A 17,494-nucleotide genomic window follows, 5' to 3' on the forward strand; every position below is an offset into this window, starting at 1 on the left:
GTACAAGGATTCCAGAATGATATATCATCTTTAATTATAGTAGCTTTGTGATATACTGTATGTAGTTTACACATTTCACTTCCTTGAATCCTGGAACAACTAAAAGCCTTTCAACTATAATATAGACTCTGTCAGGATGATTCATGCAGCGACAATGATTCTGTATTTTGTGCAGATGATGCTCTGTCACACATATTTTATCGTAAGAGGATACCAAGCAGGGGGACCAGTACGAATATGTATGCACTACTGTAAGTCGCTGGATAAGAGCGTCTGCTGAATAAATTACATTTAAGAAACAGTTCTAATCTAACAGGGGGTGTGGTGTGTCTTTCAGATCATCGACAGAGCCAAAAAAGATCCATCTGAGGAAATTGAGATTCTGTTGAGATATGGGCAGCATCCAAACATTATCACGCTGAAGGATGTAAGTAATCATTCAATGACTCAAACACATGCGCATGCTGAAAGCCCTCCATAAGGACAGAGAACCTTGTGAGTTTGCATGACTAATGAAAAATGTGTCCTGCAAACTTGAGTTTTCACTGACCATCATATTTGACTGCATCTTCTCTTGTCCATTTGTATCTCTATTAGATTTTCACTAGCCACTTTTTGTGGGCTCTGAGGACTAGACTAATGTACTCTTGGTTCATAAATAACTCCACGTGGTATTAAACTGTCTTTTTGGCCCCTAGGTCTATGACGATGGGAAGTATGTGTACCTTGTGATGGAGCTGATGAGAGGTGGAGAGCTGCTGGACAGAATCCTCCATCAGAAGAGTTTCTCTGAGCGAGAGACCTCTGCTGTGCTCTGCACTATTACCAAGACAGTGGAGTACCTTCACTCACAGGGGGTCAGTATCATGAATGTATATGTCCAACTAAAATCTGTATCAAAGTGAAAGGAGTAGTGCTCCTAGCTAGGACATATTCATACTGGCAATTTATTTATTTATTTTGTCATAGGTTGTACATCGTGACCTTAAACCAAGCAACATCCTCTATGTGGATGAAACGGGAGATCCGGAATCGATCCGAATTTGTGATTTTGGGTTCGCCAAACAATTAAGGGCAGAAAATGGTCTCCTCATGACGCCCTGTTACACAGCAAACTTTGTGGCTCCTGAGGTAAGGAGTGGTTTGATAAGCTCTTATTTATTTCAAGTGCTATATATCTCTATATTGTGATATGACACAGATTCTTCATGTCTTTCATAGGTCCTGAAGAAGCAGGGGTATGATGCTGCTTGTGACATCTGGAGTTTGGGAATCCTACTCTACACTATGCTCGCAGGGTAATCCTAATTCGCTGGTTTATTTAAACCTCAAGAAGACTGAACACGCAGGGTCAGACCATTTATATCCGAATTTCCTTTTGCTACGTGACAGTTTACGTTTGCTAGAAATCTGGCTAAACCAGTTTCGCAGTAACAAACAAAAAACAATGAATTCTGGACTGTGCTACCTCTCCTGGCAACCACTGATTCAGGACTCATTTTTGGAACGGTGAGAGGGACAGTGGACGACGGATTACTTTCTAAGCTGAGGTTGAGTCTGCGGTAGAGTAATTTTAATTGTACTCTGCACAATGCCAAATCTCTCAGGACCTGCTCTGACAATTTAATGTCCCAGCCTGTGGCTCATGTTTTAAATCTCTGTCATCAGGGCATTAGAAAAAAAGCTGAATTCTTTCATAGATGTCAAACACTGTTTAGATGCCATTATTATTATTTTTAGCTCAATAAGGGTATTGGAGAAATGGCCTAAAAATAGCACCTCACATATAGCCCATACTCAAAGACACGCACACTCACACACACCAACAGCCAACGCTGCTGTCCCATGTATATAGAGACATTAAACACTGGACACTTCCTGTTTCTTTTATACTGTTTTTCCACACGGTGTGTGTATACTGTATTCTCGACCTAGCTCATTCTGACCTACTGTATCTACCACTGTACATTGCATTTTTTTTACACTTTTTATACACCCCGCGTATTTATACTGGATTCTTGACATAGCTAATACAGTGCCTTCAGAAAGTATTCAGCCCCCTTTTTCCACATTTTGTTGTGTTACAACGTGGGATTAAAATGGATTTAATTGTAATTTAAGAAAAGTTGAAGAAAAATTCTAAAAAAGAAATGACAAATAACTAATATGTGTTAGAAACACCTTTGGCAGCGATTACAGCTGTGAGTCTTTTGGGGTAAGTCTCTTAAAGCTTAGCTCACCTGGATTGTACATTATTATTTATTTTTTTTAAACTCTTCAAGCTCTGTCAAGTTGGTTGTTGATCATTGCTAAACAGATATTTTCAGGTTTTGCCATAGATTATAAAGCTGATTTAAGTCAAAACTGTAACTGGGCCACTCAGGAACATTCAATGCCGTCTTTGTAAGCAACTCCAGTGTATATTTGGCCTTGAGTTTTAGGTGAACTTTTCTCCCTGTCTCTGTTGGAAAGCAGACTGAACCAGGTTGACCTCTAGGATTTTTCCTGAGCTTAGCTCTATTATGTTTATTTTTATCCTGAAATCCCCCAGTCCTTATGGATGAAAAGCGTATCTATAACATGATGCAGCCACCACCATGCTTGGAAATATAAATAGTGTTACTCAGTGATGTGTTGGATTTGCCCCAAGCATAAGGCTTTGTATTCAGGACAAAAATGTTGTTTCTTTGCCTCATATTTTGCAGTATTACTTTAGTGCCTTATTGCAAACAGGATGCATGTTTTGGAATATTTGTATTCTGTATAGGCTTCCTTCTTTTCACTGTCATTTAGTTTAGAATTGTGGAGTAACTACAATGTTCTTGATCCATCCTCAATTTTCTCCTATCACAGCCATTTATACTTTAACTGTTGTAATGTCACCATTGGCCTCATGGTGAAATCCCTGAGCGGTTTCTTTCCTCTCCAGAAACTGAGTTAGTACATACGCCTGTATCGTCATAGTGTATCAATACACCCAGTCACTATCTAAAGTGTAATTAATTTCTTCACCATGCTCAAAGGGATATTCAGTGTCTGCTTTTTTATTTGTAACCATCTACCAATAGGTGCCTTCTTTGCGAGGCATTGGAAACGTCCCTGGTCTTTGTAGTTGAATCTGTGCTTGAAATTCACTACTCGACTGAGGGACCTTACAGAGAATTGTATGTGTGGTGTACGGAGATGGGGTAGTCATTTGAAAATCATGTTAACCTCTATTATTGCACACAGAGTGAGTCTATGAAATGTATTGTGTGACTTGTTAAGAACTTATTTAGGCTTGTCATAACAAATGGTTTGAATACTCATGACATTGAATACACATGACTCATGAGGTGGATGTCAACTTTTCATTTGTAATTCATTTGTAAAAAATTCTACATACAAATTTCTACTTTAACATTATGGGGTATAGTGTGTAGATCAGTGACACAACATCTCAATTTAAATTCAGGCTATGGCAGAACAAAATGTGGAAAAAGTCAAGAGGGTTGAATACTTTCTGAAAGCACTATAACAGTTATATCTACTGCTGTACATATCATTCTTAGTATATTTCTTTCTGGTGTATATATGCATAGATTGCATGTGGATTACTGATAGTGTTAATTGGATTCGTTCTGAAATATTGTTTTTCGTTTTTTGTTTTTTGTGTAGCCCTACTTGTTTGACATTTTACTGCACTATTAGGAGCTAGTAACACAAGCATTTTGCTACACCCTCTATAACATATGCTAAACTGTGTACGTGACCAATTAAATTTCTTTTTGATTTGAGATACTAAAAGAAATAAGACCCCCAATTCAAACAAACCCAGATACATAATTATTTGTGCAACAGGAAAGCACATTCATTATGGTAGAGCAGGGTGAAAAAGGTTAACTCCGTTACCTAAAGTATTATTGAAAAGTGTTTGATTGTTTTGTCCTTCCCCACACTTGTGCTTACAGCTTCACCCCTTTTGCCAATGGTCCTAATGACACCCCGGAGGAAATACTGGCTCGCATTGGTAGTGGAAAATATGCCCTCATCGGAGGAAACTGGGATACAGTTTCTGATGCTGCAAAGGTGAGTTTACTTGGCTTTTATTAATGACACAGCACTGTTGAATTTGATTAATAAATGCAATTCACATCCAACTGTTGTACATGATAGTCTGAAATAAAATCCCATCCACATTTGTTTAGCTGCAACGCTGCATTTTCATTCTAGTCCTAACTGGACTATTTCTTTATTGGGTTCTGATAGGACATTGTAACTAAGATGCTCCATGTGGATCCACACCAACGGCTGACGGCCCCCCAGGTTCTCAGACACCAGTGGATAGTCAACCGAGAACAGCTGTCTCAGAGTCAGCTCATCAGACAAGATGTACAGCTTGTGAAGGTAAGGAGGAAAACCTAAGAAAAACACTAAACTTGACATAGTGTAAGAAGCACCATCATGTTGTGCCAATCTCTAGCCTCGTATACCAGACTGACCACATTGTTTCACTTCAGCCCAGCAGTTTGACTGATTGACCAGGCTAGTCGATTTGTCCCTGAGCAAATTATGTTAGCTAATTGTGATAGTTATTTTTTTAGCATCACAAGCATTTTTGCCTGCTAAAGCTCACTGATTTATGAAAGGTCTCTCACAAATTAATTTGTCCTCTGTGGAAATGCCATTTTTGTGTTCACTGACATTCTACTGCCACCCTGTGTACAGATCTGCCATTACACGTAGACCTTTTGTGTTCTTCTCTGTGTCAATAAAAGTTATTTGAAACCTGCTCAAAGTTTCACATACTGTGCTTGCTTTGCCCAATGGAGCCTTTTTTTTAAATCTCAATATCAAATTATTTCTGGGTAGCAATTAAATACCTTACTGGGATTGTGTTCAATTCAAATGGTCAAATAATAGCTACTTAGCAATTTCGCAAATAAGAATTTAGCTAAGTCTGTCTGGGAATGGTCTGAGTGGTGAGGTGAAAACTGAGAATTAGCTGTTATTGGCAGAGAGGTTTGGAATGCTCTTTCATATTGGTCTATTAACTAATTTACTGCCTGAGGATATCACCAGCTGGGCAAAAACTCTATCCCACCAAAACAGGCAGAAATTTCAGGCCGTCTTTTCAGACAGCTCTTACGCTGAAAGAACATTATCATAAATTTCACAATTTCACAGTATTATTCCAATCGCATAGTATGGAAATAAAACACAGATACATCCTGTTTTTGACTGTACTCTGTCTTTAAATATGCCGTTTTTATTCCCAGAGCAATTTTTCCATCTTTATATAATTTAAAGATGTTTTTCTCTGTCATTCTAGGGCGCAATGGCTGCAACATACTTGGCTTTGAATCGTTTGCCTCTGGCCCCAAAGCTGGAGCCTGTGGAGTCTTCAAGTTTGGCGCAGAGAAGAGGAATGAAGAGACTCACATCCACTGGTTTATAGCACCCTCATCGATGATTCGGGGACAGAGCTTGAAAAGGGGTCAAAGTGCAATGACTTTCATCAGACACTGGTTTAAGTGCCCGTCCAAAATACCAGGAAGTCCACAGTAGTGGGAGCAAGGAGGAGCAACTTATCAGAAGAAGAAAAACATTTAGAGAAGATACATCCGGTTGTTGCACTAAGAAAGAAATCTTTACGGATTTTAGATGCACTAGAAACAAATGGTGGTATTAAAAGACCAACCAGAATGATGTTCAAATGTTCATATATTTTATTCATTCATATTTGCCTTTTCCTTTAGGTGCCATCTGCTACTATTAAATTATTTGACACCTTTGTATTATGAAGAGTATGTTTCATATATTATCTAGGAGACCAAGTAATCTTACAGAACCTCAAGTTGACACTCATAAAGGCTGTAACAGAGAAGTTGAGAACAGTTTATAACTACATATAACTAACTACATTTACGGGATTTTATCAACATCGGACATCTGTATTTCTCTCTGTGGCATGTTGGAGTGTTACTTTTATTATTCTTCATCTGGGAGAGTAATTGCTGACAGATTTTTGGAAATGTTCAGCTACAGCTGCTAAGGATACGTTGGTACATTTTTGTAACAAAAACTGAAATGGCTAAATGACCACAAAGAGTATATGTATGCATCTGTTGTTGATTTTCAGGCTGGTTCATAAGGTTTGATATACTGTAATCTACAATATTTATTTTCTGTAAAAATCTAGTGAGCATTATTTTGGATGCTTTTTATAGTTTTGGCCATTTCTAACAGCATTCTGTGTGTTTGGAGGGTTTACTGAAAAGACCCATTTATAAATTGCCAATGTAAGTTATTAATTTTAAATGTGACTTATTTAAGTTATTTGATCAAACAAATGTATTTGTTTCTACATTATCCATTATTTTGTCTATTCATTTGTGTAAATGTCTATTTTATTTTTAATACACAACAGATGTAAGTGTTTTATACCTGATCTGAAGTGACTTTTTGGAAGGAAGTATTTGTTGTATTAGCAAATACATTGCCTTTATCGGCATTACCTTGTTTTGCCGTCTGTAAAATTACTTATTTTTTCAGAAAATTCATCTCTAAACAGTATGAAACCGATATGAATGCACATGAGTATTTACATTTATTGTTCATATTTTGAACAGGGACAACAAAAAACACCTACAGTAGAATGCCACCTTGGATGCCTTTGTTTCTGATTTATTTATGTGCAAGTCAAGTAGTAAAGAAGCTATGTGAAACAAACAAGAAATCTCAACAGTATTCAGTGTACTCACACATTGAGATATCATAGAATTACAGGTAGAAGCACACAGGATTCAGGAATGGTTTATCAATCAACCTAAGCCCACAATGGAGCTTTAGTTGCTCCATAATAAGAATATGGGATACACACCAATATGACAAAACAGGTTACATAGGGTGAATACTACAGACTTACCTTTAGAATATATTCATCATTTTGACAGTACAACTTGCTAAATTGGGGCAGAGAAAATGAAAAGCATTATAGCTGATTGCACAGTGAGCCTTCATTTCTGTTTTCACAAAGCTTCATTGAATAACTACTAAAATACACGATGTAAAGAGATCCCCCCCCCCCCCCATAGAATAACACAATAGAGTACCTTGATCAATGCCTCTCCTTGTGCTGCTGTGGCTTGTATAGATCTTGAGTGTTTTGTGCATGCTGAAGGTACTTCTGCAAAGATAATTGATTCAACGAGTCTTCAGCTCTGTGTTGTTCAGTCAAAAAGCCCTCAAGTGAGCACACACTGTCTCATAACCGCCAAGTAAAAAGTAACATTGTGAAACGAGTACATTTACATTGATATTTGAATCATTTAGCAGATGCTCTTATCCAGAGTGACTTAGTTAGTTAGTGCATTCATCTTAAGACCGCTAGGTGGGGCAACCACATATCTCAGTCATAGTAAGTACATTTCCCTCAAAGTAGCTATTAGTAAAGTCAGTGCGAGTGTTAGTATCTGTGCTAGTAGGACTGTACATACTGTATAGGCAAAATTGTACAAATAAATCAAGTGTGGAAGAAACTTGTGTTGATATTTTGTGATGATTGGGTCAGGCATACACACAGTGACTGAAACAATTTGGTCAGTCTGGTATACGAGGCTAGAGATTGGAACCACATGCAGATGATGGTTCTTCTTATACTATGTCAGGTTTAGTGTTTTTCTTAGGTTTTCCTCCTTACCTTCACAAGCTGTACATCCTATCTTATAAGATGACTCTGAGACAGCTGTTCTTGGTTGACTATGCACTAGTGTCTGAGAACCTGAGGGGGAGGGGGGAGGGGGGGGGTGGTTAGCCATTGGTGTGGATCCACATGGAGCATCTTAGTCACAATGTCTTATTGGAAACCATTAGAGAAATAGTCCAGTTAGGACCAGTATGAAATGCAGAATTGCAGCATAAATCGCATATGGGTCAGGCATACACACGTTGACTCTTGGCAGTTGGTTGACAATTTGTGGTCCTGTGTGGCTCAGTTTGTAAAGCATGGTGCTTGCGACAAGGGTTGTGGGTTTGACTTCCACTGGGGCCACTCGTAAAAAAATGTGATGCATGCACTACTGTACATTGCTTTGGATACATTTTTCTGCTAAATGGCATGTTATTCATCATTATAATACTATGCAAATAGTTTAAATCAAAGCCTAATTGAATGGAAGTGTGGTCAGTCTAGAACAGTTGCTCATTGTTTCCTGGTTCTACATGTGTAAAGGTGATAGCTATATGTTTGAGCCAGTAAGTGATAGCTAAAGGGACACCTCCTTCTGAGAATTGTGGTGTAACCACTATTCTTGAGCAGTATGTGTATTGGGCTCTCGAGTGGCGCAGCGGTCTAAGGCACTTCATCTCAGTGCTAAAGGCGTCACTACAGACCCTGGTTTGATCCTGGGATGTATCACAACCGGATGTGATTGGGAGTCCCATATGGCAGGACACAACTGACTCAGCGTGGTCCGGGTTAGGCTGTCATTGTAAATAAGAATATGTTCTTAACTGACTTGCCTAGTTAAATAAAGATTAAATAATGAAAAATAAATCTACCAAGAGAGAAGATGCTGATTCTGGATCCGTGGCACATCTCAGTAGGTAGATGCACAGAGACAAATGAGACAGATATTTCCCCAGATGCCTAAATGTGAAGCACCTGCTTGGCGTTTCCAAATATGGCTTCCAAATATTCACCCACTGGCCAGCAGTGTGAGAAGATGGAACGAGAATTTAGCCGATATTCTGCAAATGTTCTCATCGATGAAACATTTGATTTCAATACAGTTTTCTGTTCCCAAAACTAGAATATTTAATGCACAGAATGGACAAAGTTTTGCAGACTATACCAGTGGCAAAAGTTGTTTAAAAATCTCGTTGTTTCGAATTAGTGCAAAGGTGAATTGAGTTATTGCACACGCGCACATCACAGAGTAGGCGTTCCCTAACGGAAAAATGCAGATGAACGCGCCAATAGGATCTCGCTTGCTCCGGCTTGGTTCTGCCCTGCTCCTTGCTTGTTCTGCCCACTATGACTCATTTGTTCCCATTGGAAACGACAGGCTTTGGTCTATCTTGGTTTAGTTGTAAACGATCTTTGTTAAAGGCGAGTCATCACCACGAGAACGGAAATCGTGAGATTGCATAGCAACACCAATGAGAGCCGTTCTAACTGAGTGATTGCGATACGGTCGTAAATATGTTTTGGTGACGAGCTGTGACCACCAGTGTCCTCTACAGCTAAGCTGCATTTATATCGCGTGTACATTCCCATAGTTATAATTTTCTCTGCACTGCTAACCACCACAGTCATGGCAGGTACTTTGGCACGTAAAGCTGTTGACCATCTTAAAAGCAAGGAGTTCAGAGAGTATCTCATGAGGTATGACACATTTGCAAGATCTGGAAGATAGCTAGTTACAGTAACACTTACTTTATCAACTAAGTTAGCAAGCTAGCCAGCTACCTAATATAGCAATGCAATTAATTATCAAACGTATCGAGCTAACGTCAGTTGTAAATTGTAACTACCACCATTAACGTTTTTTTTTTTTTTTTTGACAAATATTGTGTCCAGCTTGAAGGACGTTTGTTCTTGAATGTTTTTGGCATCACTCAAGCTAGCCCTTGTCGTCATGACCCCAATTACATTGCTGGGTCATTGCACGTCCCCTTTTACAGGAAACATTTCAAACTTAACTTTTACGAGTTAGAATTAATTGTACAAATACAAAAGATACACTTAACGTACTTAATTTAGCAAAGTTGCACCCAGCTGTGCTCTGAGTAACACTTTCTTTGAAACCCGACGTTGAATTGCATGGAATTTGAATCTGGAATTTGAATCTGGAACGTTTCCTCTCGTGACCTCTATAAGCCAGAATGTTGAATAACATTATATTTTAAAGTACGGGTTGTTCATGTGGTTGGTCCTTATGACGGTAGAAATACGAGACAATATATCCACCTGAAAGTTTAATTACATCACATTTTCAAAGCGCTGGTAGTGCGTTCAGATTTCTATCACCCGAAACGTGTGCAGAACCATGTAAACACGAGTTCGGCAAGTATGCATGATTCTCATGCATGTGTATATATATTTTTGTATCTTGTGCGAGTGTTTCAGGCGATACCAAATGTGAATGCACAACCAGCGCTTTGAAGAGTTGTTGTAATTATACGTTCCTATTGATATATTGTCTCGCATTCTTACCGCCAAAAGGACCAACCACACGGACAACCGGTAAAGTATGTTAAAATATACTTTTATTTTACATTCTGACTTGTAGAGGTCATGAGTGTTCCATATGCAATTCAACGTGGGTTTTCAGGCAAGAGTAACACGGAACCCAAACCGGCTGCGCGCGTGCGCTATCGTGCATACATTTTTTTTGTCCCACCTACACCAAAAGCGATCACGACATGCAGGTTAAAATGTCAAAACAAACTATGAACCAATGACATTAATTTGGGGACAGGTCGAAAAACATTAAACATGTATGGCTAGTTAGTGTGCACTTGCTAGCTAATTTGTCCTATTTAGCTAGCTTGCTGTAGCTAGCTAATTTGCCCTGTGATATAAACACTGAGTTATTTTACCTGAAAAGCACAAGGTCCTCTACTCTGACAATTAATCCAAACATTAAAACGGCCAACCGAATCGTTTCTAGTCATCTCTCCTCTTTCCAGGCCTTTTCATCTTTGAACTTCTATGGTGATCACATCCAAACTTTCATAGTATTGTAATGAAACAGCAGGGAGCAGGTCTCGGACCTTCGAGCCCGAGGTACGGCGCGCTATCGACTGTGCCATAAAAGCATGCTCATGCGGCAGAGTCGCACTTATAAACCCAGGGTCGTTACATTACTCCCTCCTTTCAAAGAGCGCGTCCTCGCGCGCGCTTGCGACTCTACGTCTTACAGGAACGCGCTCACCGGCCAAGCACACGCACTGTCATGGATTCAATGTACAATCCCACTTCTGACACCAATGTAATGAAACAGCAGGGAGCAGGTCTCGAACCCTCAACCTTCTAGCCCGAGGTCCGGCGCGCTATCGACCGTGCCGCAAAAGCATGCTCGTGCGGCAGAGTCAATTTCTGCGCTTATAAACCCAGGGTCGTTACACTATTACCACGACCACTGGCAAAACAGTTTGTCTTTCTATCACCCACGTGGGTATAACCAATGAGGAGATGGCACTCTAAACTGCTTCTATAAACCAATGAGGAGATGGGAGAGGCAGGACTTTCAGCACGATCTGCGTCAGAAATAGGAGTTATATTTTAGCACTTGGTAACGCAGACGCTCGTTGGCGTGCATGAGCAGTATGGATGCAATAATTGAATAACATGAATTTCTAAATTTATTTTGTGACGCTCGCACACGCGACGAGTCCAGTCTGGTCAGCATATAACACAATAGAAATGCTAGAGCAAGGTGTAAGGTTGTGTGGTACCTCGGCTGGAGGCTGTGTCGTACCTCTTTTGTATTTGAAAGAGTGTTTCTCGTTGGTATGAAAGTTTTCAAAACCATATCACAAGCGAGGATTATTAAAGGTGCAATATGCAGAAATCACTCCGCCATTTCCTGATTGCTAGAATTCTAATAGTTTGCCTAATTTCGGTTTGTGACAAAGTTTCTAGCGAATCATTGTACCCTCCAAATCACTGAAGTAATTTTCAGTAACCTAAAATGTTGTATTTGCAACTGTTTGAAGCTGGTGTGGGTGGGTAAGAGACAAAAACAAAATTTAAGACAGGAAACAGAAATAGCGCAAATAGAAATTATTCACAAGCATTTTGCTACACCCGCCATAACATCTGCTAAACACTTGTATGTGACCAATACGATTTGATTTACCACTTCAGTGAGAATGACACATCTATAACTCACATTTCTATCTGAATTTGGTCGGGTCGCCCCAGAAAGTTAGATATTACAGCTCTTACGTTTCTAAACGTCAAAACAGAGTGTCAGGACACCTTCAGCTGAAAACCCAAAAGGGGGCCGGCGGCTGCAAGCCCTTGTGGGCCCCCTTGGGTTCTCGAGAGCTAGCTGTCAAACTAGCCTACTGCTGTGTGTGTTGCTGGTGATGTCAACCCTATATTAGTATTATGCGTTTATGTCATGTCGGACTAATCAGAGGAACAACTTGGGAGCGTTGAGGTTGGTTCTTGCATCTTTCCTTTCTCAACATTGACAGCCGAAAACACGGCCATGTTTGTGGCCATTTTCAGTGATGCGTGACGTCATAGTTCAGCATGTGGGAAAGATCGGGGTCCAGAGATCATACCGGAGTTTCCTAGTTGTAATTATGAGTTGGAGGGGCGTACACATGCAATGTTTCCTGGTAGGAAGGTCATATTCACGAGTTCCTGACATGACTTGAACTCTGCATTATTAGTTTGTCAGGCGTGATGTGTTGGTTGTTTTCCTGAGGTATAGGCATATCTCCTAACCAAAACTCCTTTTGTCTTATGTCTGTCATCTTGGTGTCCTCCCGGGAACGTTCAAAATAAGCACAGTAAGTTTTGTTTTTGTCTACTCAAAAGGCACTCGCACATCTGATCTATCTGTGTTACTGGTACATGGTAACAATTGATTAACGAGGAAAAAAGAAAAAACCCCACACACTGCATTTGTTAGTATCACTGCTCTTTATTTAGCTTTACGTATCGGCCTCAAGGCCTTCGTCAGAGCTTTTTGTATACTAAAGAAATCGCAATGTTTTGGCTTCATTGAACATAGCAGATAGACTCCTCTCTTAGGTAGTTAGTTGGCAAGACTGTATAATTGCGATGGCAGCTTGAATACATTTGACCCTTACAGTAACCTTGTTGGTCTCTACATTAATTGTTCCTTAAAATGTTGTTTTCTACTTCTATTCCAGCACTTCTGGGGACCTGTGGCCAACTGGGGTCTGCCCATAGCTGCCATCAGTGACATGAAGAAAAGCCCTGAGATTATCAGTGGCAGAATGACCTTTGGTGAGACGATTGGAAAACAGACACAACCAATTGCTGCCATTTATCTAGCTATAACTTTATTGACTTTCTGCCAGGGATTGATCGCCTGTTCACTATAATACCAGCAGCAGTCTCACGCTTGTTGAATAACTCCATGCTTTGATAAAGTAGAATTCCAATGGGTTAACATTTTTCTTTGAACTTCAACAATCCTTTCCTGCAGTCTGACACGAGGCAAGAACATTTAGTTTTTTTTCCTGATAAGGATGTCTGAAAGATATGAATAAAGTTTCAAGTCCTTATTTACTCAGTGTTCTTTGTTGTTGCCCCCCCCCCCCCCCCCCCCCCGGCAGCTCTGACCTGCTACTCACTCCTGTTTATGAGGTTTGCATACAAAGTTCAGCCAAGGAATTGGCTCCTCTTTGCTTGCCACCTAACCAATGAGACAGCCCAACTCATTCAAGGATCGCGACTTATCAAATACAAGTAAGCTCACATTTTACTGTACTGCATGAGTTGCTTATTTCAATGCCAAACTCATTTTGTTTTCTACCAGTTTTCCATTTTGGTTACAAAGCACCGTGCAACAACAACCTAAACATAGGGTGGCGCACAATTGGCCCAGGGTCGTCCAGCTTTGACCGGTGTATGCCATCATTGTAAATCAGAATTTGTTCTTAACTGACTTGCCTAGTTAAATAAAAAAACATACAGTACCAGTCCAATGTTTGAACACATACTCATTCACAGGGTTTTCTTTATTTTTACAATTTTTTTATTTTTACTATTTTCTACATTGTAGAATAATATTGAAGACATAAAAACTATGAAATAACACATATGGAATCATGTAGTAACCAAAAAAAACAATTTAAATATATTTGAGATTTTTCAAATAGCTACCCTTTGCCTTGATGACAGCTTTGCACACTCTTGGCATTCTCTCAACCAGCTTCACGAGGAATGATTTTCCAACAGTCTTGCAGGAGTTCCCACATATGCTGAGCACTTGTTGGCTGCTTTTCCTTGACTCCAACTCCTCCCTAACCATCTCAATTGGGTTGAGGTCGGGTGATTGTGGAGGCCAGGTCATCTGATGCAGCACTCCATCACTCTCATTCTTGGTTAAATAGCCTTTACACAGCCTGGAGGTGTGTTTTGGGTTATTGACCTGTTGAAAAACAAATGATAGTCCCACTAAGTGCAAATCAGATGGGATGGTGTATTGTTGCAGAATGCTGTTGTAGCCATGCTGGTTAAGTGTGCCTTGAATTCTAAATAAATCACTGACAGTGTCACTAACAAAGCACCATCACACCACCACCTCCATGCTTCACGGTGGGAACCACACATGCGGAATTCATCTGTTCACCTACTCCATGTCTCACAAAGACGTGGCGGCTCGAACCAAAAATCATCAGACCAAAGGACAGATTTCCACCGGTCTAATGTCCATTGCTCGTGTTTCTTGGCCCAAGCAAGTCTCTTCTTCTTATTGGTGTTCTTTAGTAGTGGTTTCTTTGCGGCAATTTGACCATAAAGGCCTGATTCATGCAGTCTCCTCGGGAAACAGTTGATGTGTCTGTTACTTGAATTTATTTGGGCTGCAATCTGAAGTGCAGTTAATTGCCGATTTCTGAGGCTGGTAACTCAAATGAACTTATCCTCTGCAGCAGAGGTATCTCTGGGTCTTCCTTTCCTGTGGTGGTCCTCATGAGAGCCAGTATCATCATAGCGCTTCATGGTTTTTGCAACTGCACTTGAAGAAACTTTTTTTGAAATTTTCTACATTGACTGACATTCATGTCTTAAAGTAATGATGTCTGTTTCTTTTCTTTTTGAGCTGTTCTTTCCATAATATTAACTTGGTCTTTTACCAAGTAGTGCTATCTTCTGTATACCAACCCTACCGAGTCCCGCAGCAGTCTAAGGCACTGCATCTCAGTGCTAGAGGCGTCACAACAGACCCTGGTTCGATTCCAGGCTGTATCACATCCGGCTGTGGTTGAAGTCCCATAGGGCGGTGCAGAATTGGCCCAGTGTCGTCCCGGTTAGGGTTTGACCGGGGTAGGCCGTCATTGTAAATAAGAATTTGTTCTTAACTGACTTGCCTAGTTAAATCAACAATACCTTGTTACAACAACTGATTGACTCAGACATTAAGAAGGACAGAAATTCCACAAATTAACTTTTTAAGAAGGTACACCTGTTAATTGAAATGCATTCCAGGAGACTACCTCATGAAGCTGGTTGAGAGAATGCAAAGCGTGTGCAAAGCTGTCAAGGCAAAGGATGGCTGCATTGAAGAATCACAAATATAACATATTTTGATTTGTTTAACACTTTTTTGGGGGGGTTACTACATGTTTCCATATGTGTTATTTCATAGTTTTGATGTCTTCACTATTATTCTACAATGTAGAAAATAGTTTTTAAAAATTAAGAAAAACCCTTGAATGAGTAGGTGTATTCTGACTGATGCTGTATGTGATTTATTCACTGCTCAGATGGTTCTTTGTGGCACTTGTTAGGGTATAATAGACGGATATTTCAAGGAGGCTACAGCCTTGAAGCCCAAACGTCTTTTGGGATTTCTCCATCCAAGAGCATGTTGAAAGTTACCATCAAATTAGCAAAACATGTACAACATGGAAGCACCGAACTTTATGGCATTCATTTTATCCATGATAGCATTTTAACTACAGTCTCTTTCACTCTTCTTTAAAAAAAATATATATACACCTTAGCCAAATACGTTTGAACTCAGTTTTTCACAATTCCTGACATTTAATCCTAGTAAAAATGCCCTGTCTTAGGTCAGCTAGGATCACCACTTTATTTTAAGAATGTGAAATGTCCAGAATAATAGAGTGATTTATTTCAGCTTTTATTTCTTTCATCACATTCCCAGTGGGTCAGAAGTTTACATACACTCAATTAGTATTTGGTAGCATTACCTTTAAATTGAGTCAAACGTTTCGGGTAGCCTTCCACAAGTTTCCCACAATAAGTTGGGTGAATTTTTGGCCCATTCCTCCTGACAGAGCTGGTGTAACTGAGACCGGTTTGTAGTCCTCCTTGCTCGCACACGCTTTTTCAGTTCTGCCCACAAATTTTCTATAGGATTAAGGTCAAGGCTTTGTGAGGCCACTCCAATACCTCGACTTTGTTGTCCTTAAGCCATTTTGCCACAACTTTAGAAGTATGCTTGGGGTCATTGTCCATTTGGAAGACCCATTTGTAACCAAGCTTTAACTTCCTGACTGATGTCTTGAGATGTTGCTTCAATATATCCACGTAATTGTCCCGCCTCATGATGAAGTGCACCAGTCCCTCCTGCAGCAAAGCACCCCCACAACATGCTGCCACCCCCGTGCTTCACGGTTGCTTCTAATAGGCTAATTGACATAACAGCGTGGAAAATTCCAGAAAATTAAAAGGCACAGTCAACTTAGTGTATGTAAACTGCTGACCCACTGGATTTGTGATACAGTGAATTATAAGTGAAATAATCTCTGTAAAAAATGACTTGTGTCATGCACAAAGTAGATATCCTAACCGACTTGCCAAAACTAAAGTTTGTTAACAAGAAATTTGTGGAGTGGTTGAAAAATTAGTTTTAATGGCTCCAACCAAAGTGTATGTAAACTTCTGACTTCAACTGTGTGTGTATTAATTACACAGACACACACACACACGCACACACACTGTACCCACATAGATATTGAATCATAGTCACTGGTTATAATTTAAGACTTAATGCTATTCTACAGAATGTGTATCTATAGTAATTCTGATGGATTTTTTTCCCCTTCTTTCCAGCATGGAGAAGAAGTCATTTTAGGGGTGGAATTGCAGAATATTTAGTTTAATTAGAAACCAGCGTCGTTTGGCTGTATGTATGGCAATTTTATCTTATTGCATACCTATGTAAAACTCTTAACTTAAAAATTGTTAATTAAGTTTAAACTGATGTTAAAGACCACCATGTCAGTTTCTTCATGTATGTAAGGTCAATGAATAGATTGATTTTGCACCATGTATCATGCACAAACTTATGAAATGGAGTCTGTAGAGGCCCTTTTACAGATGTATTTTAAAGAGATGGTCTGTGACACATGCACTCTAGGTTACGACCTCATTTTGGTAAATGTATTAGCTACCAATAACAATCTTTATCAGAATGTACAGGCAATACAAGTGGTACTCTGTTGTGTTGCCATGGCAGTGTTATTTCTGAAGATAATGAATAAACCGTTATCTATTTCCCATAAATGAAACTTCCTCTTACACTGATCAAACTACACGCTCATAATATCTAATAAACTGTCTGATATCCATTGAGTGGCTGATTTAACTTTTACCTTCATGAAGACTGAGAACTCTTCCAGGAAGGCTGCATTCTGAATGACCTTGATGAAAGGCATCAGTGAACATTCTGCCTTAGTTATGTGTACTGCAATGTCTTTTTGAAGTTGTATCTTGCTCTCATCATGCTTTTTATTTTAAATGTCTTGTTAATTTTAGTAATGATACTTGAGG

At 39.6% G+C, this 17,494-nt stretch overlaps 2 protein-coding genes across 3 annotated transcripts in view; both read left to right on the forward strand.

Annotated features, from left to right (window-relative positions):
- The window catches only part of rps6ka2 (ribosomal protein S6 kinase, polypeptide 2), a 51,745-nt gene extending 44,225 nt beyond the window's left edge, over positions 1-7,520 (forward strand). For both annotated transcript variants that reach the window (XM_036960427.1, XM_036960426.1), the window contains 7 exons: positions 338-427; positions 699-857; positions 970-1,131; positions 1,222-1,298; positions 3,951-4,068; positions 4,249-4,386; positions 5,312-7,520. In XM_036960427.1, the coding sequence (XP_036816322.1) occupies positions 338-427; positions 699-857; positions 970-1,131; positions 1,222-1,298; positions 3,951-4,068; positions 4,249-4,386; positions 5,312-5,437 (870 nt within the window). In that variant the 3' untranslated portion in view covers positions 5,438-7,520. The remainder of the gene's footprint in view (positions 1-337; positions 428-698; positions 858-969; positions 1,132-1,221; positions 1,299-3,950; positions 4,069-4,248; positions 4,387-5,311) is intronic.
- Positions 7,521-9,148: 1,628 nt separating this feature from the next.
- LOC110502720 (mitochondrial pyruvate carrier 1) lies at positions 9,149-17,292 on the forward strand. Its single transcript, XM_021580973.2, has 5 exons — positions 9,149-9,367; positions 12,507-12,510; positions 12,877-12,973; positions 13,306-13,438; positions 16,775-17,292. The coding sequence occupies exons 1-5, from the start codon at positions 9,297-9,299 to the stop codon at positions 16,794-16,796; spliced, it is 327 nt and encodes a 108-aa protein (XP_021436648.1). The 5' UTR covers positions 9,149-9,296; the 3' UTR covers positions 16,797-17,292.
- The last annotated feature ends 202 nt before the right edge of the window (positions 17,293-17,494 follow it).

The sequence above is a fragment of the Oncorhynchus mykiss genome, chromosome 23 (assembly GCF_013265735.2).
Source record: "Oncorhynchus mykiss isolate Arlee chromosome 23, USDA_OmykA_1.1, whole genome shotgun sequence".
NCBI lineage: Eukaryota > Metazoa > Chordata > Actinopteri > Salmoniformes > Salmonidae > Oncorhynchus > Oncorhynchus mykiss.

Excerpts from the sequence above, each read along its gene's own strand:
- LOC110502720 (XM_021580973.2), top strand. The coding sequence starts at position 9,297 with ATGGCAGGTACTTTGGCACGTAAAGCTGTTGACCATCTTAAAAGCAAG. Across the intron at positions 12,974-13,305 it reads CAGTGGCAGAATGACCTTTG|CTCTGACCTGCTACTCACTC; the intron begins GTGAGACGATTG and ends CCCCCCCGGCAG. Across the intron at positions 13,439-16,774 it reads TCGCGACTTATCAAATACAA|CATGGAGAAGAAGTCATTTT; the intron begins GTAAGCTCACAT and ends CCTTCTTTCCAG.